Genomic DNA, 24,828 nt, shown 5'->3' with positions numbered 1-24,828 from the left:
ATGAACAGTAATTGCTTAGTACTTGAGTTCTGTTGTAGAATGACTATGTCTCAAACAGGTGATGAACAGTAATTGCCAAGCGTGTGGTGTCAGTTTAGTTATACCCTTGCTGTCCATCTGTGAATCAATCACTACATAACAGGGAGTACGATGACACGCAACCAGCCAGGTCACAGAGCCTGACCACCCGATCCCCACTTAGCGCGGCAGGTCATCGGTTCCTTGTACCGACTATTTTGATATTAGGGTAGGGGGGATGGGGGCCTGTAGATTATATATTTTCTCTACTACGGAAACAAAACTAATCTTTTCAGTTCAAACTATGAGCCTAAATATGTATTTTTACAACAATGTATTATTTTGTTACAGACCGTTTCTTTTGTTTTCCAAGCAACTTATACCCCCTCGCATGATCAAATGGTCGAACCCTTCATAAAAAAAGGACAAATACAATCATGTATTTTTTAAACATTGATATCTTGAAATCCGAGATGTTTAGATGACATAATATACATTTACAACATGAGCTGGTAATGGAATGTGAAGATTCAGAGGTCAATATCTGACATCAGCGTTTGCCCCCCTGAATATATCCTACCACTGAACTCGAAAGGAGTCATGCTTGTCCGAGTTCGAGTCTGAATAAACACATGAGACTTCGTCTTGATTCATAATTTGGAGAAATTCTCACAAAGTTGGTTGCATTCGTGATTCACAAAGAAATTCCGGATTCCAAGGAGCCCTTCATCCTTGTCTCCGAAATCCTCGTGTTCCTCCCCCTCCTCATCCCCCTTTCCCTCACCATCGACCTCGCCCTCATCTCCGCCCTCATCTCCGCCCCTACCTGCCACGGGGTTGGAGTGAACAGTGGGGCCACGGAAATAATACTCCTTGTCCATTTTCCTTCCTTTCAATCCACATATGACAAACTTCCCACCACTTTGTTCCCAGGAGTAATGAGAGAAGGCCTGCGTTATATCCTTGTCTACATCACTAAGGTTCTCGTTCTCACAGCACCCCGTGGAGTCACTATAATACTCGTTCTCCCTACTGCTGAAGTAGGGTTCCAGAAGAACCACCTCCCCAACCACAAGCTTCTTCTTGTGAGGCTTGCAACATCTCAGGCACATCCCAACTGGCGCCCATTCGTTGAACACGCTGGCCATCTCGGCTCGGATAGGCACTGAGATGGTGATCGTGTCCTTCTGCTTGACCACCGCCTTGTTGAAGTCTTTGGCGACTTCATGGGCCACCCGGCCAATCCGCACCTGACTCTCCCAGTGGCGGTGCCGCCCAATCTTGTGTCTCTTGGCTCGGATGCGACAAAGGTCGTCGTGTTTGTAGCTGAATTTGCCTTCACGGGAATAGCGGCCGAGGTAGAAGGATTCATGGGACGTTTCCGAGTAGGGGAAGTGTTCAAAGCTGGCGAAATACTCGCATCCATATTCATCCTTGTCCTCCGAGGTGAGGGTCGTGTTAACAGCGCCCATGGTACCTGTGAGAGTACAAGAATAGTTACTGGAGTATTGCATAAACAACTCGTTAAGCTGTACTAGTTTTACAGAGGAGGTAAATGTGCAAACTTTGACACCTTTTCCCCTGCATATATCTCCGATATATTAGCTTGCGTTAAGTGGCTATCCTGGCATGTTTTATTCAGATTATCCAGAACCCACTTTGCGTGTCAAATATTATAATGTAGATCCAAAAGCAGTTACTTCTAACCCTAGTTACATACAAAAATAGTGTCTTATTTTCACACAAGGCACTAACTACAACATCTAGACTGTGCCGGACATCTTTAAGCTCAGTCGTTACTATCTAAAGCGGCGTTTGACACAAATAATTCACTCATTCTTATAAAAGACAGCTAGGTAAGATTCAGTCGGGGTCAGGAATAAGGTGCGGTGTGAGATGTCCTGAATTAGTTCAATCATGTAAGATTCAGTCGGTGTCGAGATAAGGTGCGGTGTGAGATGTCCTGAATTAGTTCAATCATGTAAGATTCAGTCGGGGTCAGGAATAAGTTGCGGTGTGAGATGTCCTGAATTAGTTCAATCATGTAAGATTCAGTCGGTGTCGAGATAAGGTGCGGTGTGAGATGTCCTGAATTAGTTCAATCATGTAAGATTCAGTCGGTGTCGAGATAAGGTGCGGTGTGAGATGTCCTGAATTAGTTCAATCATGTAAGATTCAGTCGGTGTCGAGATAAGGTGCGGTGTGAGATGTCCTGAATTAGTTCAATCATGTAAGATTCAGTCGGGGTCAGGAATAAGGTGCGGTGTGAGATGTCCTGAATTAGTTCAATCATGTAAGATTCAGTCGGGGTCAGGAATAAGTTGCGTTGTGAGATGTCCTGAATTAGTTCAATCATGTAAGATTCAGTCGGTGTCGAGATAAGGTGCGGTGTGAGATGTCCTGAATTAGTTCAATCATGTAAGATTCAGTCGGGGTCAGGAATAAGTTGCGGTGTGAGATGTCCTGAATTAGTTCAATCATGTAAGATTCAGTCGGTGTCGAGATAAGGTGCGGTGTGAGATGTCCTGAATTAGTTCAATCATGTAAGATTCAGTCGGGGTCAGGAATAAGGTGCGGTGTGAGATGTCCTGAATTAGTTCAATCATGTAAGATTCAGTCGGGGTCAGGAATAAGTTGCGTTGTGAGATGTCCTGAATTAGTTCAATCATGTAAGATTCAGTCGGTGTCGAGATAAGGTGCGATGTGAGATGTCCTGAATTAGTTCAATCATGTAAGATTCAGTCGGGGTCAGGAATAAGTTGCGGTGTGAGATGTCCTGAATTAGTTCAATCATGTAAGATTCAGTCGGTGTCGAGATAAGGTGCGGTGTGAGATGTCCTGAATTAGTTCAATCATGTAAGATTCAGTCGGGGTCGAGATAAGGTGCGGTGTGAGATGTCCTGAATTAGTTCAATCATGTAAGATTCAGTCGGGGTCAGGAATAAGGTGCGGTGTGAGATGTCCTGAATTAGTTCAATCATGTAAGATTCAGTCGGGGTCAGGAATAAGTTGCGTTGTGAGATGTCCTGAATTAGTTCAATCATGTAAGATTCAGTCGGTGTCGAGATAAGGTGCGGTGTGAGATGTCCTGAATTAGTTCAATCATGTAAGATTCAGTCGGGGTCAGGAATAAGTTGCGGTGTGAGATGTCCTGAATTAGTTCAATCATGTAAGATTCAGTCGGTGTCGAGATAAGGTGCGGTGTGAGATGTCCTGAATTAGTTCAATCATGTAAGATTCAGTCGGGGTCAGGAATAAGGTGCGGTGTGAGATGTCCTGAATTAGTTCAATCATGTAAGATTCAGTCGGGGTCAGGAATAAGTTGCGTTGTGAGATGTCCTGAATTAGTTCAATCATGTAAGATTCAGTCGGTGTCGAGATAAGGTGCGATGTGAGATGTCCTGAATTAGTTCAATCATGTAAGATTCAGTCGGTGTCGAGATAAGGTGCGATGTGAGATGTCCTGAATTAGTTCAATCATGTAAGATTCAGTCGGTGTCGAGATAAGGTGCGGTGTGAGATGTCCTGAATTAGTTCAATCATGTAAGATTCAGTCGGTGTCGAGATAAGGTGCGGTGTGAGATGTCCTGAATTAGTTCAATCATGTAAGATTCAGTCGGTGTCGAGATAAGGTGCGGTGTGAGATGTCCTGAATTAGTTCAATCATGTAAGATTCAGTCGGTGTCGAGATAAGGTGCGGTGTGAGATGTCCTGAATTAGTTCAATCATGTAAGATTCAGTTGGGGTCAGGAATAAGTTGCGGTGTGAGATGTCCTGAATTAGTTCAATCATGTAAGATTCAGTCGGTGTCGAGATAAGGTGCGGTGTGAGATGTCCTGAATTAGTTCAATCATGTAAGATTCAGTCGGGGTCAGGAATAAGTTGCGGTGTGAGATGTCCTGAATTAGTTCAATCATGTAAGATTCAGTCGGTGTCGAGATAAGGTGCGGTGTGAGATGTCCTGAATTAGTTCAATCATGTAAGATTCAGTCGGGGTCAGGAATAAGGTGCGGTGTAAGATGTCCTGAATTAGTTCAATCATGTAAGATTCAGTCGGTGTCGAGATAAGGTGCGGTGTGAGATGTCCTGAATTAGTTCAATCATGTAAGATTCAGTCGGTGTCGAGATAAGGTGCGGTGTGAGATGTCCTGAATTAGTTCAATCATGTAAGATTCAGTCGGTGTCGAGATAAGGTGCGGTGTGAGATGTCCTGAATTAGTTCAATCATGTAAGATTCAGTCGGTGTCGAGATAAGGTGCGGTGTGAGATGTCCTGAATTAGTTCAATCATGTAAGATTCAGTCGGTGTCGAGATAAGGTGCGGTGTGAGATGTCCTGAATTAGTTCAATCATGTAAGATTCAGTCGGTGTCGAGATAAGGTGCGGTGTGAGATGTCCTGAATTAGTTCAATCATGTAAGATTCAGTCGGTGTCGAGATAAGGTGCGGTGTGAGATGTCCTGAATTAGTTCAATCATGTAAGATTCAGTCGGTGTCGAGATAAGGTGCGGTGTGAGATGTCCTGAATTAGTTCAATCATGTAAGATTCAGTCGGTGACGAGGTAAGGTGCGGTGTGAGATATCCTGAATTAGTTCAATCATGTAAGATTCAGTCGGTGTCGAGATAAGGTGCGGTGTGAGATGTCCTGAATTAGTTCAATCATGTAAGATTCAGTCGGTGTCGAGATAAGGTGCGGTGTGAGATGTCCTGAATTAGTTCAATCATGTAAGATTCAGTCGGTGTCGAGATAAGGTGCGGTGTGAGATGTCCTGAATTAGTTCAATCATGTAAGATTCAGTCGGTGACGAGATAAGGTGCGGTGTGAGATATCCTGAATTAGTTCAATCATGTAAGATTCAGTCGGTGTCGAGATAAGGTGCGGTGTGAGATGTCCTGAATTAGTTCAATCATGTAAGATTCAGTCGGTGTCGAGATAAGGTGCGGTGTGAGATGTCCTGAATTAGTTCAATCATGTAAGATTCAGTCGGTGACGAGATAAGGTGCGGTGTGAGATATCCTGAATTAGTTCAATCATGTAAGATTCAGTCGGTGTCGAGATAAGGTGCGATGTGAGATGTCCTGAATTAGTTCAATCATGTAAGGTTCAGTCGGTGACGAGATAAGGTGCATGCGGTGTGAGATGTCCTGAATAAGTTCAATCATGTAAGATTCAGTCGGTGATGAGATAAGGTGCGGTGTGAGATGTCCTGAATTAATTCAATCATGTAAGATTCAGTCGGGGTCTAGATTGAGGTCCAGTGTAATGTAGTTGAGGGGAGAACGTAACAATGAAATGACGTCTTATGACAAAAGATGACCCCATCTCTTTCCGCGACAATAAAATCAACTGAAATGAAATATTTCAGCAAATATTATTTTCATTCATTAGCATACTCGATTATCCAGTACATCATACCTCCATTCTAGTGTGATATTTACCCTGGACGTCTGACATAAGCAGTTATATCACCTGTACTAAGCTCGACATTTCCAGACGTCTCAATTCCTAGCGGAATGATTTGTACCATAAGGACTACCATTCCCCATTCTAGATTCTATTATTCCAGCTAAACGTCTTCTGATTCGATTAAATATATCTCGAGGGCTCGCTTGGTGTGTGTGTGTGTGTGTGTGTGTGTGTGTGTGTGTGTGTGTGTGTATGTGTGAGATGCACTGATGTACTGAAAATAATAATGACCCAATAACCCTCCCATAATGCTTGTCATCATTTTATGACCCTTTCCATGTGCTTGTACATATTATTCATGACCCACCCCAAATATGTTTATTATTTTTAATGACTCGACCCTCCCCTAGAAGCTGTCATGGTTTGGGGTGACCTCCCCTGATCCCCCACACCCATATTATAAATGGCAGGTCCTTCAGGCGGAATTTCTTTCCTTGTTTTATAATTACATCCGGCAATATACTGTTACTCGTCCTCTAATACAAAGCATCGAATATTATAGAGGACTCTATGTAACTTGTACGCATGCAACTTATACGTGTTGATTGCTGTGAGAAGCTAGCCATGAGTCATGTACCAGCCAACAATAACGTGATTGTGCCAGCCATTGAAAAAAACCTCTTGCCTTACCTGTTTGAGGTTAATTCTTATGGTTTGCCGTAGATAACTTCCTTAAGTACGACAATGTCTACCAGTCAGCCCACCTGTGCAAATCACTGTTGTGGAGGACTATATGCATGTTACTAGCCGCATGTCTTTCGGATCATCCCGACGCACAACATCGACTTGGGTACCTCGTATTAAGGTGTTGTGTAAACTTGTAACTCGAATGATTCTGCACTACGTTACATGAAGCTTGAGATATTTTATCACGCCTAAGGGATGTAACTGCTGTCGTGGAGTAAGATTCTTAGAGACGCATGAACGAGCTTGGGTATTTACAACGTACAAAACTTACGCCGAAACGACAATGTGACCTCGCATTCTCAGCCTGTAAACATACATACGAGCAGTGGGACAATGAATGCAGGCCGGCCTCGTGACAGTTGTTCATCGCTTTCCTCGAGAATGAAGATCTTTTGTGTCGACCGGGCTCCCTTGACTTCTGTTTCGCGTTAAAGTAAATGCACTTCTTGGAATAGGAGTATTGTGTGTTAATATCTTTAGAGGGATACTATATCTATACTAATTATAAGAATACACATAGAAATATCTCTACTTCCTCGTGGGAGTGAGTTAGTTGGGTTTAACGCCGCTTTGAACAGTATTCCAGATATCTTACGGCGTACGTGTCGGCTTAATGTGGAGGGAAACCCCGAAGTGTTGCAGGTTTACCACTTTGGTGAAACTCACGTGCATGCGTATAGTACTAACAAACATAGAAATATATTCGGGGCGAACCTGGATTCGAACCCACGATCAAAGGTGTCTGGTGTGACAAAGGGACGCAACTCTGCACAGCGAATTGTGGCGCCGAAGACGACTGGGCCACCTGTGCCCCCTTCCAGGAGAGATAGGTCCCCAGCAATCCATGCTGGTCATACGAGGCGACCAAATGGATCGGGTGGTCAGGCCTGGTGACTTGGTTGATGCATGTCATCGGTCCCAATTGCTTGGATCGATGCTCATGATATCAATCACTGGATTGTCTGGTCCCGACTCGATTTTTCACAGGCCGCCGTCGTATAGCTGGAACATTGCTGAGTGCGGCGTTAAACAACAAACAAACAAACAAACAAACCACGACGGCGTGGGTCGTTGCTCACAATAGGAATCGGGGGCACGGGCACCCAGTCGTCTAAGGCGTCGCAATTCGTTATGCAGAGTCGCGTCCCTTGGTCGCGCCAGAAACCTCTAATTGTGGGTTCGAATCCTGGTTCGACCCGATTATGTTTCTTGGCTTGTCAGCACGTACCATATCCGTGCTCGTGGGTTTCATCGAAGTGTTTAACGTCGAAGATCTGCACGACTTCGGGCTTTCCTCCCACATTAAGCTGACACGCCGTTATATAACTGGAATACTGTTAAAAGCGGCGTTAAACATAACTCACTCACTCACTCACAATAGGAATCAATCAATTAATTACAGGCCGCAGTCATTCAGCTGGGATAATTCTTACTGCCGCGTTAAACACCAAAAGCAAATCACGATTTTAAAAATATGTCTTCCAGACGCTCAAGTCTTAAAGACTTGACACACACCTGGGCATATATATACCTCGTGATCTATTGAAACTATTCATTCCGCTGTCTAGTTACTGATACACGTTCACACTGAGAGCACCACCGGAATTTTACACGTTTCGTAAACATTGGCGTTTATCATGTGCCGAGTGATCTCCACAACCTGAGTGAGTGAGTGAGTTTGATTTTACACCGCTTTTAGCAATATTTTAGCAATAATTGTACCAATGTCGAGAATCGAGCCCGAGTCTTCGGCGTGACGAGCGAACGCTTTAACCACTAGGCTACCAGACCGTCCCAAAAAACCTAAGAGCTATTCGTGAAGATCCGGGGTAGAATAGGTGTACAGCAACCCATGTTTGCATTAAAAGGCGAGATTGCCGTCATATAGCTGGTATAACAACAAACACACACACAAACAAACAAACTACTATTCCCACCGGACCTAAACACACCTGTGTCCCTCGTAGTTTGAGATCAGGTGAATGGAGTTTAACATCGCGTTCAAGATTTTTTCACTTATATCAGCGACGTGACTGCACGTGTGTATGTGGCTGCTTGTATCGTCCGGACATATAAATGCTGGTTTACTGGTGCTAGCCCACTGAGTCACAGATTTCACGAGCAATGGGTAAAAACGGTATCCGGTGGAGTCATATACGGATACACAGTTGAACCAATCAACTCAACTCGAAAGGGTGCACGGGAATCACGCACGCACGAATACGGTGTTAGCGTTGGGCGTCTCAACGTGCGTGATTCCCGTGCACCTTTTCGACTGCACATTTCCTTAAATCATTGAAGAATTTGCACACCACAACAAGGTGTACTTCATCTTCGATTAACTGTTCCTGACATAGTTGACAAAGTCTATTTACCAAAGGAGTCACAGGCTTGGTATACCTGCCACTTTCTATAGCCAGAGGAAGGCTTCCACAATGTAATGAGGCTAATATACTTCTTTGTTGTCTGGGTAGAGACATTTTCACATAGTGAGAAGTTTGGATAGTTTCTTTATATTTCCTATATGTTCGTAATTTATTTCCATTGCAATTACCTTTGTCATTAAATATATCCGAGAACCACTTTTGTATGTCTCTTGTATCTAACACTTCAAGGCATGTTTTGAGAAATGAGGCACGTTTAGCCTTGACACAAAAATCTAAAACGTCCATATTTCCATGAATATCTATTTTTTTCACAAATTCACACATCCTATAATCTCAGGAGGATTTTCTTTTAAATGACCATTTATGGACTATGGCACACACAGATGTTTCACAGGAGGTGATGATTTTATGGAAACTTCGAAGAACTTCAATTTTAATTTTAGTATTTTGGCTTCTCCAACCCATCTCTCCTCTGACGGCAACATTAGAGGCATTCTTTCTCACTCCCAAGAAGAATCTGGAGGCTTTATTCTGAATATAACTTATTTCTTTGTACATATTTACGCCCCACACACTTGCACTATAACTGGTTGCACATAACTATCAAATAATTTTGTGTACACTGCATGGCTTAAACCTCCCAAATGGTTGAACTTACTGAAAATGCTCTGTTTGCCGCTTTGCATATTTCTTTAACTGTTTTCCTATAGTCACAATGTTCGTTGATCCACATTCCTAGATATTTATATTCTGTACAATAATCGGTATTGACATTTCCACATTTGAACTGAATATCACATCTAGGCGTTGATGCTGTTCTACAGTGCATGATGTTTGTTTTGTCTCTATTCACTGCTAGCTTCAATTTGGTAGACCACTGATGTAAACAATCGAGTAGCTTTTGTAAGTTATCTTCATTAGGTGCGATGAGGACAATATCATCCGCATACATTAGGAATGAAATGTTGAAAGAGTCAATGTTTATTCCACACTGAAGTTCACTTAAAGCATCTGCTAGATCATTTATATACATAGAAAATAGTGTGGGTGACAAGCAACAGCCTTGCTTGACCCCAACAGTAACATCAAACCAGTCAGTTTTGTCAGTATTCACCTTGACAGAACATTGCACATCCTGGTAGAGAGATTGAATAGATCTCAAAATATATCCTTGAACTGCAAATTGATGTTGTAGTTTATGCCACAACATATTTCTCTGAATAGAATCAAAGGCTTTACGAATGTCAACAAAACATACATAAGTAGATAGTTTTGACATCTTCCTATTGTATATTATTTTAGTGAGAGTTTCTAGGTGATCCTGACATGATCTACCCTTGTGGAAACCATTTTGGTAAGGTGTAAGCAGATCATTAGTCTCCAGCCAGGTGCTGATTCTGTTGTTGAGGACTTTGGCATATGCTTTATAAGTCACACATAGAAGAGTGATGCCTCTATAATTAGTTGGTAATCTTGGGTCACCTGCCCCAGATTTGGGGATTGGATTAATGACTCTCTTCTTCCAAATATTGGGGACCAGACCTGATTTAAAGATCACATTGTAAAAACGGGTTAAAATGTCTATAGATGGCTGATTCTTTATCACCTCAGCTGGACATTAATGCGCACATTGTAGGAAAACCTTCAATGTTAAGGTACAGTTTGGGGGGGAGATGAGAACAGGTTTCTCGACGACACAATACAGACATTATATATTAAGAGGTTGTCACGCTTGTGGGTTTTGAGGTTGTACATATCCTGAATAGACACAACGTATTTAGCTCCCCAAGTCTGGCTTTAGACAATGTTTATGGTACATCCCTAAACACACTCACGTCATTGCCTCTATACCTTTAAAGGCTAAAGACAGAGTGTGCTTTAATTGTAATGATCATCTTGAAGATGAAAAACGTGTTTTATTCGAATGTCCACTATACGATGATCTAAAATCCAAATTATTCATGGGTATAACGACTAAAATGTCCAACTTTTTAAACCTATCAACAATGAGAAATTGTGTGTCCTTTTTTAAACATGAGGTATATGTCACTGCCAAAACCTGCTTTTTAATATTACAACGCAGATAACTATTGCTATATGGGTAAAACGTTTTGTATCTTTATATACGGTGTATCATCGAGTTCTGTGTATCGTTTCTCATAACTTTATATGAGTGGCGCTGTATTATTATTTTTATGTATATCGAGGTTATCACGCGAGTGTGTTTGGGGATGGTAATTATCCTGCATTAGGAATAAACATTGTATTTAGCGAGCCTTGGCGAGCTAAATACATAGTGTTTATTCCTAATACAGGATATTTACCATCCCCAAACACACAAGCGTGATAACCTCTTTATCAATTCATATAATGTCATTCTTTAATTCTGTGCTTTAAAATCGCTTTCCCTCTCTCACAAACATTTCCGAAACATTGCGAGTTTTCCTGGAATGCGTGCATTAATATTTATTACGTCACAGGGTAAGTGATGTGTCAGTCGGACAGTGACAGTAGCCAATATAGTTCCAACTGAAATCTGTTTCTTTTACAGTGGCGAAGCAACATATACGCAAAACAACAGTTGTTTTTAATTGCCTTTCGCGGCAATCCATCGGTCTGACCGCTAGAGTAACTGCCCTTTGTCAAAGGGAAGCTACTCTAACCCTAGTCTATGAGACGTCACGGCCACGGTCAGACGTTGTTGACAGTCGGTCTGTCCTGTCATAACGTTAAGAAGTGTAGTCAGATGTACACACAGCGACAAAACGAAACAAAGTAACAATTCAAAGATATTTCGGCCAAATCCAACTATTTTGATTTGTGGAGAAGGTTTCAAGCCGCAGAGGTCTACAAGCACAGATATGGCTACTGATCCCGCTTGGCTAGGCCTCGTGCCCTCGCAAAATTGTTTCGAAATTTATATCTCCAAAGTTGCCAAAATTTATAAAATGCCTTAGCTACGTCACAGTTAGACACTGATTTTCAGTATATTAGACTGTTCTTTTGATAATGATGGCAATTATCACTGTAGTTTATCCAGATTCCAGATGGTTAATTCTGACTCGATCGCCGAATGACGAGGGCGACGCCATGTTTGTTTATAAACGGTGAAAGTAGGCCTAGTCCTATTTGACCTTTGATATTTGCTTCTCTATCCGCATATGACCCCGACGGATATCGTTTTTATCCGTTGGCTTTATCCTACCGAGAAACCTACCCATTATATGATAAAAACGTCTATTTCATGCATGTTTTATATGATGTGTAGCGGTGAGACGAAAATAAAATATCTGTCTGTCTGTCTACTAATGACAATAGATAATGGTGATTACGACCCAACATCCCTGATCCCCGAAGCATTAAAGCCTCCTATTCTGCGCCACTTGGTGGCTATCGCCGATCTGTGTCTCAAAAACCCAAAAAAATATTATCGAAGTTTTAGAAGATGTAGTAGGGGTATAAATTATAGATTAGGCGCATCAGGATGCACCAATTTGCAATACATTCAACACTTTCGAGCACGGGGGAGGGGGCAGTTACTTTGATAGTTATCGTTCCTATTTATGGTATACGGGGCCAGATTAAGGATGTGGACCTCCACTAACCCCGGACTTCTCGCTAACTCTCGTTGACTGGAATATCAACGGGTTATGACAGGTCCTGAGACATGTGGCAACTCCGGTCCAAGCAGTACAGACGGTGGCCTGTTTGGAATTGAGTCACTTAACGCTACACCTAACCGTCACAGTTGAAGGACAAAGTAACATTTACCAGGCACAAACAAGAACAATTTGCTAACCACAAATGATGCCGGGGTGGTGACAACTCGGGCTAATACAGGCTCTGACATTAACTTTAGTATTGGAGAGAAATAGACCTGGTCTTACAGGGTGAATACACAAATTGAGATGGGTGACTTTTATGGGTGAGACATATAACATTACCCTAGTTTAAACAGTTAAGTAAATTAATTAACCCTACCTAACAACCCCGTGATTTCTTTGATTGCCTGTGTTGTTTGAAACAAGGTTGTTTAATGTTCTGTCAGATAAAGTCATTGTTAAAACAATCGATGTTTGAGACGTGTTATTTTTCGTTCACTAAAATAACTTCCGAGCCTCGTATGAATACACTGCCTGAGTAAAACGCCCCATGTATGATATAGTGCTAAATGAGTTGCAGCCATGTTTGTTTAGAGAAGGATGTTTGTTTTAAGCGGCAGTCATAATACATTTAAGTGTATATCACGACGTCCTGTAAATGATCGAGTCACAAACCAGGGTTTGATATTCACAACGTCCGACACCGATGACACGCTATCAGCCAAATCACCTGATCCAAATCTGTCGTTTCGTAAGAAAAGCAATGGCATGCCTAACCGGCGTCCCCAGGAGGAGCCTCGAAAAGTTGTCTCTCTAATAATTTGCTTGTACTAGCAACAAACGGTGATCATGGTGTCACTGCGAGTACATATGCTGCTGGTGAGGTCACAGATTACTGGTGTCTGTGTAAACATGCAGTTGACGTGATACATTTCACAGTACTTAAATACATCCTGTCATCAAGTGACAACCACCAAGACCCCCCCCCCCCCCCCCCAAAACCCAACCCCTACCTCCAACTCATCGTACATCCCCACCTGAGTGTATCGTGCAACCTGCGCTCTGACCTTTGTAGTAAATAACTAACCAAAGAATTCACCAGTGCTTTTGACACGGTAAAGACTCGCCCCATTTAAATGAACTGTATAGATAAGGCAAGTTCAGGTACAGTGTTCCATTTCATCCGAACTCGGGCTGTTGTACTTGAATATATGCCAATGTTAGGTTTCCTTTCATTAGAACAAAGCATATTGACAAGACAAGACAAAGCATTCCGCACGGCCAGTTCTATACCAAGTGCAAAAAAAAAGTAGGATGCAATTTCAGGGTAGGCTCTAGTACATCATCTTCCCGAGGCAACGGAGTTAACTGACTATAACAGTCCAGTTTCCACCCTTGTCGAACTTGACTGGAATTTCGTTGCTCGATCGTCGCGCCCCCAGTGGCTAGTACTAGTAATTTCCCTTCTGTGTCCCTCCTATTTACCAATCAGATTCCACCTCTCATATCATTTTTATTGCTTCAAACAAAATGGCGGCGCCCTGTCAAGACGATCCGATCGCGATCTAAATTGTAATAAAACGGGTCTTACCTCGCGAAGTGCATCAAATCACTTGAGAACCTTGATTAAAAACATGAAAAGATTTGGATAATATCTGTCGACGCCCAGTTGACGGTACACATGCGTTGCAAATCCTGCAATCGACCCAAATCTGCACAGCAGTCGCTATGTTGTTAATGAACCGGATGTCGATTTCATTGCAACACGATTTTGATTGGACAATACTCCAGCCCCCCTTGCCTCGGGAAGATGGTACAACATATGTTCTTTGCCAGAAGCGGGATTCACTCACACATAATCTAGATGATGAACACACACATATACATCATCATAAGGCTATGACCATAGCTAGCGTTCGGGTTATTTAACAAATTAACGACAAGATGGAGTTGTTTATCATAAATAAAACACTGCAGGTAGAATAAATCATGAGGGACGCTTTATTGTACGATAAACAACGACCACGAGTCGGTTATATCTTACATGAGATATCAACATTATGTACAACCTCTTTAAGGATAATGCATGATGAAATACACAAGCTTTAATAATATTTACCCTTATTTTAATAATGATGACTCCCTCAGTAGAATCCGACCTCGGCAAAGTCGGACAAGTCCATTTTATGCACAGATGGATATTTCCCGCATATTCTCACGTGCACAATCCTCACGTCCATTACCTGTACCTTTTCTCCCAATGACGATTGTCATATCTCCCTCGCTTTTGGATGCGATCGCTCGGCCACTGCGTTTATTTGCGTTGCCAAGATACATCTAATGGGAACGACTCACTTGACACTCCCCTCTAAAAAATAACGTGTGTGTTTTATAGTACGATAAACAACTCCCTCTCGCCGTTTATTTCATAAATATTATCCATAGGGACACGCTTTTCAGCAATTCACACCGAGCATTTAAAATTTATTGACGTAATGATTTTGACGTTAGCTATTGCTCATGACCTCAAAAAGGACACTTAGGCCAACTGATGTCTCCATGGATCTCACGTTTATGTACCTTTTTATATATACATGTAATACATAAAGAATAACCTACTCTTGACTCGGAATTACGGATTAACTGTCCCTCGCCAAGACTCTGATCTTAATTCCCTTAAAACAGATATTTCATAATCCCCCGTAGAGTGTAGGTTATCCTCTAAGTAATAAAGTCTATATATGACATAATAACAACATAGTCTGAGATCAGTGTTTATTGCACTTATCAACCCGTGAGCTGACTGAAGTCAACGAGGCATAGTAATACTGAGGTAAGATTAACATTGGCGATAGTAAGTATATTTCATGTACATTTAGGCCTGTGTTACTGTAGTGATGGTATGGCAAAGGCGGGGGATAATGAAATAAATCTAAAAGTATAAAGTTAATCGTTACAACATCGTGCTGATACATCTATTGTGCACAGTGCATTGATCTGGTGCATACTTGACGATTGATGGTATAGAATATGATTGCAATATATATTTATTACAAACCAGATGTTAATTGTGTCATGTTTTGGCTTGTATGACATAGCACCAATGTATACTGTGTTTTATAACCTCAATAGAACCACGATTTGCATGGTGGGTAAAATTATATGGTCAAACCTTATAAGTTTGGGATGATAAATACAAATGAATGTGTGAGTTGGGTTTAACAGTATTCCAATCATACCACGTGTCAACGTGATGTGTGAGGAAAGCCTGAAGTGATGCAGGTCTCAGACGTTTACCACTTCGGTGAAACCGACGAGCGCGAGTATGGTGCTGACAAACCTAGAAACATAAACCCGGATTCGAACCCACGATCATGGGTTTCTGGCGTGTTCAAGGGACGTAACTCTGCACAGCGAATTGCGACGCCATAGACGACTGGGCATCCCGTGCCCTCATAAACAAAAGAACATGACGCCACCCATGATTCGTTAATAAAGAAATCCGTTAACAATCTGTTATCTGTTTTGCACTGTACAATATTGCAAACTTCGCCTGACATTGGAATTCTGAAAGGCGTTAGTTTAAATGTAAGTATAGAAAATGTATGCAATTGAACTACGTGTATAACAATATAATATCTTATAAAGCGGAGAATTCAATCCAGATCTAATAGTTTCCCAGACGCTGTGTGTTTTCAATACATATTTCCTTCATCCCTGACTGAAACGGTCATTCCAGACTCCATGCACATGACCTTGGAATGTATGGAATTGTTCTCAGAGCCCCAGATAAGCTGCGTATCTGCGTGAAATACGCATCAGAAATGCAGAAATACGCAGTAAAATATAATCCAAGCGTATCAAATACGCAACGAACATTACAGATACGCTACAAAAATAAAACTTGTGCGTATCATCAAAATATTGTGAAGTAACCCTGCGTATTCGATCAGCAAATGAGCAACTTATATTGAAATTATAAGTTGGCATTCCGTCAACCTTGCCAAACTCCACGATGACAGTCAGATCATGATCATTTGCCATCACACTTTCTTGTGGAAGTATCGTGGTATTTTTGAGTCCTATAAAGCTCTCGAACCCACACGACACCAGTTTGCAGGGACTAGATGAATAGTGTTTTTAAATATTTAACTTAAATACCCACATGTGTAAAAACTAGTGGGTAACAGAAATTTGAATACGCAGATAGAATTACTGATACCAAATGATTTTGAAATGCATGGGTAAAATACCCACAACACCAAAAGCTTATCTGGAGCTCTGGTTCTATTCATAACACCGCTTACACAGCGGAAACTGTACGCCATTTGTGGTAAAATAACGTGAATCTTTCACCTTAACAATAAAGTGACAATGACAATACTAACAATGTCAACTTCGATTGCTGAACATTGCTCACAAAATGTTCGAAAAATCCATAATTCAACAGTCTGAAGTAACGCAACAGCTTATAACACCATTGACATATATATACACAGAGAAGCCACCTGCCGTAAAGCAGATGGCCTTGACCTTGGCTGACGTCACTTCCGACATGACGCCATGATTACAGCTGCACACTGAATGATCTGTGAGTACCCAGGTTCCCTGTCAAACGACACAATAGGCAAAGAAAACAGCCCTACACCGTAGTACATATGGACTCGAATTTGGTGTGATTGACACCGCCAGGCTTAAGCCAGCCGTGACACCTTGCCGTGCACCTGTGACTTTCGAATGCTGTTATGATGCCTTCCAAACCCATGTCCGCTTCCCTGTATTTGGTGTCCACTGAGTGGACAGTCGGTTCGGAAAGGGACACAACATTCCCTGAAACTGTTCCTTGAAATCCACAAAATATCTCCTTCCGGCAAGACTCGTGATAGGTGAAGTGCATCAGCTCGCCCAAAAGGTCGGCAACAGCTTGGGGCAGTTTAGGTTCTACTTTACCACAGGAGTTCAACAGTTCGGCATAGTCCTTCCCAAGCGGTTCCTCAACAAGCACAAATTCACCTTCTTTTAGTTTCATCTTCGCCTTCATCCATTTGGATACTTTGTCCACGTAGGCAGTCATTGGGTATTCGACGTGAATTTTTATCTGTAGGTTTACGGTCTTGCCAAAGGAAATGATGTGTTCTCTGAGCCGTCCGCACTTCTCGATCTCCTCATCCCAATAGTGTTCGTCTGGTACGGATTTTTCCAGCACTTTCACTACGACTTCATCTCCCGCCCTCCAGCTCCCGACCAGACGACCTGGGCACGTGAACTTCCGTTTGCCACGCGAAACGACGTTATCTTCAATGATGACGCGATGCACCATACCGCGCTCGTCCGGCGAGGTGGTGAGAGTTTTTGTGGCGCCGCTTCCCATGACGTCACGAGATCACTTATTAGTCACATGCGCACCAGGCTGAAACGAAATCCAAAATATTACTTGGTTATATATAACAAATATTGAATATATGCTATGTAAAGTTTAAAGATTAAGCTGCTTTTAACAAACCATCGTCAACACCACAGAGTGAAACAGAGCAAAAGATTACTCATTCCACACCTTAACAGGGAATCGAACTCGGCGCTGGTCTTATTCCTAAGATGTACTGGTCAGACAATCCAAGTAAAACATTAACACCAGACAACAACCTTGCAGTGCACGCGCGCCTTGAGATAGCCAAATATTCAAGCTAGTTTTTCTGCGGATAAAGGTCATATTTTGATTGACGTATTGGTCCTAAATATTTCAACTTAATCTCATCACACACAACATGCATTGCTGACCTTAGCCAAGGGAGGCAACTCCAATGTGAGCGGGAATGATAACATGATCCGGCAGAGCTGAATGACTGTAAATACGACAGGAAGTGTGTCAAACGCTTATATGTGTAATTTTCTCCGTTGTCGGAAGAGAAATCAGATTAAGGTCGCATGGACTTCGGTCCATGCACAATGGCAGTCGTAGGTCTAGGTCACGGTCGATAAGTAGCTTAATACTTCAGATTCTGTATGTGTTATTGCACTATCACTATTGTACACTGCACTATTATTATACTATCATTGCATCTATTTTATTAAATTCATTCACGATCTTAAAACAGCTTTATATTATAACTGGTTTATACTTCAAGTCTAAAAACTGTTAATTGAACAGACAACGTTTTGTTATCTCATCTTTCAATAATACACTGACGGGCAAAAGAAAGTATACACCCATGTTTGATGGTGGCGAGAATGAAACAAACAAGAAATGGCTATTCGATGGTGATGTATTTGATACGGGTATCGTAGGCGATATTACATGCCTCATATCGATAAGTATCACACAACAAGTCTGCGTATAGTACCATTTTGGTTACGATTGTAACTCTTCGGTCAAATCCAATTTTCAACTGCATACTTTCTTTTGCCCAATTGTTTATAAGAAATACGAAATTAAATCTTTCCAAACACGCAAATGACAGTGAAAGTATAACTGACATTACAGTACACAAAACATACATCTAAAAGTATACTTCTAAAAAACGAACATAGCAACGCCACTGACAAGGTGTCCGATTCCAACAAGTAACAATAATTTACATGAACACAACAATTCTTCTTTACACAAATTAGTATAACACACACCCTGTTGTCGTGTTCATTCTTTTGTGTAAATCCTATATCACTATATGAATTAATATAGATCATTTATGACACATGTATTGCTACACGTCAATGCCAGCCACACCATACAGCAGTCATAACATTTGACATAAACCGCAGCCACGCACCTGCGGAATTGGTAACCACGCTCGGGTAATTCCAATACTCATTTGACATTCAAGCAGCGGTCACATCACAACGCAGAACTATTAACGTCTTGATTAACATGCATAAAAATAAACGGCAAAGCGTTAAAAAACAAATAACCCACCGAGACTTACCACCATCAGATTAAAACGCACAGGTCCTTGAATGATATCGTGTCGCTATGTCTGTTGCGTCATAAATATTGAAGCTGTATGATCGAATGATTTCAAAGTTGGACGTGTGCCATGTCGTTTACAAACAATACTTATAGCACAACAGTTCCCGAGTTCGATGGTTGCGTTATGCAAATAAGACCTAAGGGTTGGCGATCTAGGCCGGCTGTCACAAATGAGGATAAGCTGTCACGCCGTTGTCACGAGTAATAAAACTGTACGTTCTCGCAGTATGTTCGATGCCATAAAATATCTAACGCCCGAACTGTTAATGTTCTTGCTGACACCTATCCGTTGATCGCATCCGCCGGTTTCGCGTTTCGGTTTCTCTTTCTGAGTCACTACCGAAAATAGTAAGTTCTGTTTACATGTAACCGATAGTCGCATCCGCCTGTCGGTTCCGTTTCCTATATCGGTACAGTGGATGGTGGGATTTACATACAACATTTAATAGACTTTTGATCGATTTGTGTTCATAGGGGTCATTCATGTTTGTCAACTTATTGTGAAAGGAGTTGAAAGTCATTTATATTTCAGTGCAGAAAGTTGTGACACCAATGACGTAATGTAACGCAGCTTGGGTTGATTACTTCCCGGGGAGCTGAGAATGAAAATCGACAGCACACTGATCCATTGACCGGGGTAATGATTTAGCGCTTTAAGCGCATTATAAATATGCACATCATCATCAGCAGCAGCAGCAGCATCACCGTCGTCGTCGTCGTTATCATCATCATCATCATCATCATCATCATCATTATGCGCTTTGTGCACAAGAGGGCCCTTGACATGAATCTTGTTTGGGCTGGCCATCCACATCAACCTGACACGTCGTGATGTGGCTGATATAGTATTAAATGCGGCGTAAAACACAACTCACCCACTCACTCATAATATTGTATTTATATCACTTGATGCGCTGAGTTTTGCATGTGACAAAAACACACATTCAGTTTATTCTTCCGGTCTCTGTATTTTTATCTACGTAGTTCAATTGATTAAGGAAATATGATTTTGTTTCAAGATATATTTTTTTAAATTTTGTTTGGTTACAAAGATCCTACAGTCTACTCTATTCTCGGTCTACTCTAATAAGACAGGATACAAAACAGCTTTGTATGCAGTATTGTATATCATGATTATATAGTGTTTTATTTCTAAAAGGGGCCGTGGGGTAGCCTCGTGGTTTATAAAGTCACGCTGAAGGCCTGGCTTGAATTCCCAACATGGGGATAATGTGTGAAACCCATTTCTGGTGTCCCCCGCCATGATATTGCTGAAATATTGCTAAAAGCGGCATAAAAACATACCAGTATTCACTTATTATTTCTAAAATAACCTAACTTTAACATTCAGCAATCATCAAAGTAAATATGATTTTAATCAACCTTAACAAATAGTATGTGCATCGTATTGGTCACGTTCACACGATCCTCCTTCCTGGCCCTGGAGCCGTTAACATATATAACATTAACTGAAATATGTATGTTTGTTAATGTGCAATGAGTCAGCTTGCGAAGCCAAGTTTAAATCTATCAGCAGATCAGGAGGGTAACGCTATCTACTTCCCTGTAGCCGGGTCCGTGTCACATGTTGTCACCAGAAAATGATCATCTTCCCATGACACTCCTCGCCATAACACAAAGAAGTCACATGCATAGTATGTCCTACTCAAAGCTGAAGAAGGTGTCAATATTTCAACGGTCGAATTTCCTTCGACGAGAAAGTTAACCGGTATAGGTATTAGGGGCGGGTGATTTATTTATTATAGTAGGAGGAGGGGGTGGGGACTAAATGTCTAGTTTATTTGAAAAAATAGAACTGTGCCATCGACCTCGCTCTGGGTTCCGACATGCCTATGTCATACACTGTGTTCCAACTGCCAAGGGACAAAGACACTATCAGGTTTGTCACACGTATCATATGTATGCCTCCTGTATACATACATCTGCTGAAGGCGGAACAGTGCGGACATGATGTCATGATCCATCGGCTTCAAGAGTTTGTACAGCTTCAGCACACGCTTTAAACCTAGACGCCACATTTGGTAGCGGTGTAGTCAAGGAATGTATCGATATCCAGAGACATTGGTATGAATCTGGTAGTGAATGTAAATGATTGGGTCATCACCTGATTCAATATAATACGACATATACCATGCAGCATAATACAACCTACATTCATATCACCTGATACAACAATATACAACCCACAACCTGCATCACTTCATACATCACTATACAACCTACACCCTTCATCACTTCATACATCACTTTACAACCTACACCACACACAACCTGATACAACACTATACAACCCATACAACACTATACAACCACAACCAACACCGCCCGATACAACACTATACAACTACACCCTACATCACCTGATACAACACTATACATCCCACACCCTACACCACCTGATACAACACTATACAACCACAGCAGCTGATACAACACTATACAACCAACACCACCTAAGACACTTTACAACCAACACCCTACACCACCTGATACAACACAATACAACCAGACCCAACTCCACCTGATACAACACTATACAACCACACCACCTGATACAACAATATACCACCTCACCCTACATTACCTGATACAACACTTTACAACCACATCACCTGATACAACACTATACAACCCACACCCTACACCACCTGATACAACACTATACAGCCACATCACCTGATACAACACTATACAACCACACCCTACACCACCTGATACAACACTATACAACCCACACCCTACACCACCTGATACAACACTTTCCAACCACAACCAACACCACCTGATACAACTCACACCCTACACCTGCTGACACAACACTATACAGCCACATCACCTGATACAACACTATACAACCACATCCTACATCACCTGATACAACACTATACAAACCACACCACCTGATACCACAATGTACGATCACACCCTATATCACCTGATACAACACTATACAATCACACCACCTGATACAACACTATACAACCACATCACCTGATACAACACTATACAACCCACACCCTACATCACCTGATACAACACTATACAGCCACATCACCTGATACAACACTATACAACCACATCCTACACCACCTGATACAACACTCTACAACCACACCACCTGATACAACAATGTACCATCACACCCTATTTCACCTGATACAACACTATACAATCACACCACCTGATACAACACTATACCACCACATCCTACACCACCTGATACAACACTATACAACCACATCACATGATACAACACTATACAACCCACACCCTACACCACCTGATACAACAATATACCACCACACCCTACATCACCTGATACAACACTTTACAACCACATCACAAGATACAACACTATACAACCCACCCTAACCACCTGATACAACACTATACAACCACACCCTACACCACCTGATACAACACTATACAACCACATCACCTGATACAACACTATACAACCCACACCCTACATCACCTGATACAGCACTATACAGCCACATCACCTGATACAACACTATACAACCACATCCTACACCACCTGATACAACACTCTACAACCACACCACCTGATACAACAATGTACCATCGCACCCTATTTCACCTGATACAACACTATACAATCACACCACCTGATACAACACTATACCACCACATCCTACACCACCTGATACAACACTATACAACCACATCACCTGATACAACACTATACAACCCACACCCTACACCACCTGATACAACAATATACCACCACACCCTACATCACCTGATAAAACACTATACAACCACATCACCTGATACAACACTTTACAACCACATCACAAGATACAACACTATACAACCCACCCTAACCACCTCATACAACACTATACAACCACACCATACACCACCTCATACAACACTATACGACCACACCCTACACCGCCTGATACAACACTATACAACCACACTCTACACCGCCTGATACAACACTATACAACAACAGCAGCTGATACAACACTATACAACCACACACTACACCGCATGATACAACACTATACACCCTTCATCACCTGATACAACACTATACAGCCCACATCACCTCATACAACACTATACAACCACACCACCTGATACAACACTATACAACTACATCCTACATCATCTGATACAACAGTATACAACCTACGACCTACATCACCTAATACAACACTATACAACTACACCCTATATTACCTGATACAACACTATGCAGCCCACATCACCTGATACAACACTATACAACCACACCACCTGATACAAAACTATACCACCACATCCTACACCACCTGATACAATACTATACAACCACATCACCTGATACAACACTATACAACCCACACCCTACACCACCTGATACAACAATATACCACCACACCCTACATCACCTGATAAAACACTATACAACCACATCACCTGATACAACACTATACAACCCATGCCTTACATCGCCTAATACAACACAGGACTGTCGATTATTTACAGACTGCCACCATATAGCTGGAATATTGCTGAGTGTGGCAACAACGTACAAACAAACATCACCTGATACTACACCATACATACAACCTCACATAACTATACAAGTGGCTGCCGTGGCTGCTTCAAAACAAGTATTAATAATCTCCTTTTGAAAATGTCCTCCTCCCTACCCTCCCATTCAGCAGATACAAGAGTCATAACTTCACCCTTTTCTTACCTTCTTTTCAGAATACATCCCACCAAGTCCCTCACAACTCGGAACACCACGGAATCACGCGGCTAGCAGTTAAGTCTAATTAGGCAGTTAAGTAGATTGGCGCAACACGCAGTATTATTACGATAAGAGTTCCGCATATCTCACCAACCGCCAAGGATATTATCACCAACCAGCTGGAGGCTAGACCAGCCCCGGGTGCCCAAGCAGAACATTATGCATTCAACCAGCGTTCCTTGTGGGGGTGGGCGCCTCAATAACATTCCTTGACACTTCGATCACACACAGCACACACAGAACACCCAGCCAAGCGGCATGACACAACGAGTAGGTCACTCTCTCATGATAACGTTCCAAAACTAGCCGTGTTCGCCGTGTCCCATACCGTTATTGTTGATATTCCTTGAAGCACACACTCTAGGATGTTTTAACGGGGCGTGGCATTCAATCAAGGATACATACCTTTTGGTGCGGAATATAATCCATTCACAAACGTGGCTCGCGTACCAGATCTTTCGTTATTATTAATTCATTTTTAAAAAAACGCTGGTTTCAAATGTAAAAGGGTCTCACAGATTGAGGTCACGTGATGGTGGTGACAAGCTTGTCATTATAGTGATGTGGCCAAGCGGCACGGTCAGACTTCAAATAAACTAACCAGCCAAAAGACGCGCCTGTTTGCTTATGGTAAGCACAGTATGAAGTACGTGCGGTCATTGTATAGGCGTTAATTTTCCGTGTGATGATTCAACCTGGGTTTCCACTTTCGCTGACGCAGGGTCAAAACCACCCGGGCGACGTCAGCTGTTGAAATACCTTTGCCTTAGCCGGAAATACCCAAACTGGAAAATGATGTGATGTCATTTCATTTCTAATTTTAAAAATGATAGTCTAAATATTTTTCATAATTACCGTATTTCCTCCAAAATGACGTCGAGAGGTGTAATAGGTTTGACCGTTAACAGGTCCGGT

The 24,828-nt window shown here is 41.9% G+C and overlaps 2 protein-coding genes across 7 annotated transcripts; both read right to left on the bottom strand.

Annotated features, from left to right (window-relative positions):
• Nucleotides 1-458: 458 nt before the first annotated feature.
• Nucleotides 459-6,324, bottom strand: LOC124138920. Of its 2 annotated transcripts, none has more exons than XM_046505823.2 (2): nt 6,115-6,324; nt 459-1,495 (listed from the first exon to the last, which is right to left on the bottom strand). In XM_046505823.2, exon 2 carries the CDS (start codon nt 1,488-1,490, stop codon nt 669-671), a length of 822 nt encoding a protein of 273 aa, XP_046361779.2. In that variant the 5' UTR covers nt 1,491-1,495; nt 6,115-6,324; the 3' UTR covers nt 459-668. The 2 variants fall into 2 exon arrangements, with proteins under 2 accessions (XP_046361779.2, XP_046361780.2); XM_046505824.2 differs by having other exon boundaries at nt 6,189-6,324.
• A 10,098-nt stretch (nt 6,325-16,422) lies between these two features.
• Nucleotides 16,423-24,476, bottom strand: LOC124138922 (alpha-protein kinase vwkA-like). 5 transcript variants are annotated; one of them, XM_046505826.2, is made up of 2 exons: nt 24,319-24,476; nt 16,423-17,570 (listed from the first exon to the last, which is right to left on the bottom strand). In XM_046505826.2, exon 2 carries the CDS (start codon nt 17,529-17,531, stop codon nt 16,803-16,805), a length of 729 nt encoding a protein of 242 aa, XP_046361782.1. In that variant the 5' UTR covers nt 17,532-17,570; nt 24,319-24,476; the 3' UTR covers nt 16,423-16,802. The 5 variants fall into 5 exon arrangements, with proteins under 5 accessions (XP_046361782.1, XP_046361781.1, XP_046361786.1 ...); XM_046505825.2 differs by lacking the exon at nt 24,319-24,476 and adding an exon at nt 23,860-24,299; XM_046505830.2 differs by lacking the exon at nt 24,319-24,476 and adding an exon at nt 19,071-19,456.
• Nucleotides 24,477-24,828: the final 352 nt, after the last annotated feature.

This window comes from Haliotis rufescens, unplaced genomic scaffold, assembly GCF_023055435.1.
Source record: "Haliotis rufescens isolate VD_foot unplaced genomic scaffold, xgHalRufe1.0.p SCAF_19, whole genome shotgun sequence".
Lineage (NCBI taxonomy): Eukaryota > Metazoa > Mollusca > Gastropoda > Lepetellida > Haliotidae > Haliotis > Haliotis rufescens.
This window is presented reverse-complemented; position numbering and strand designations above follow the sequence as displayed.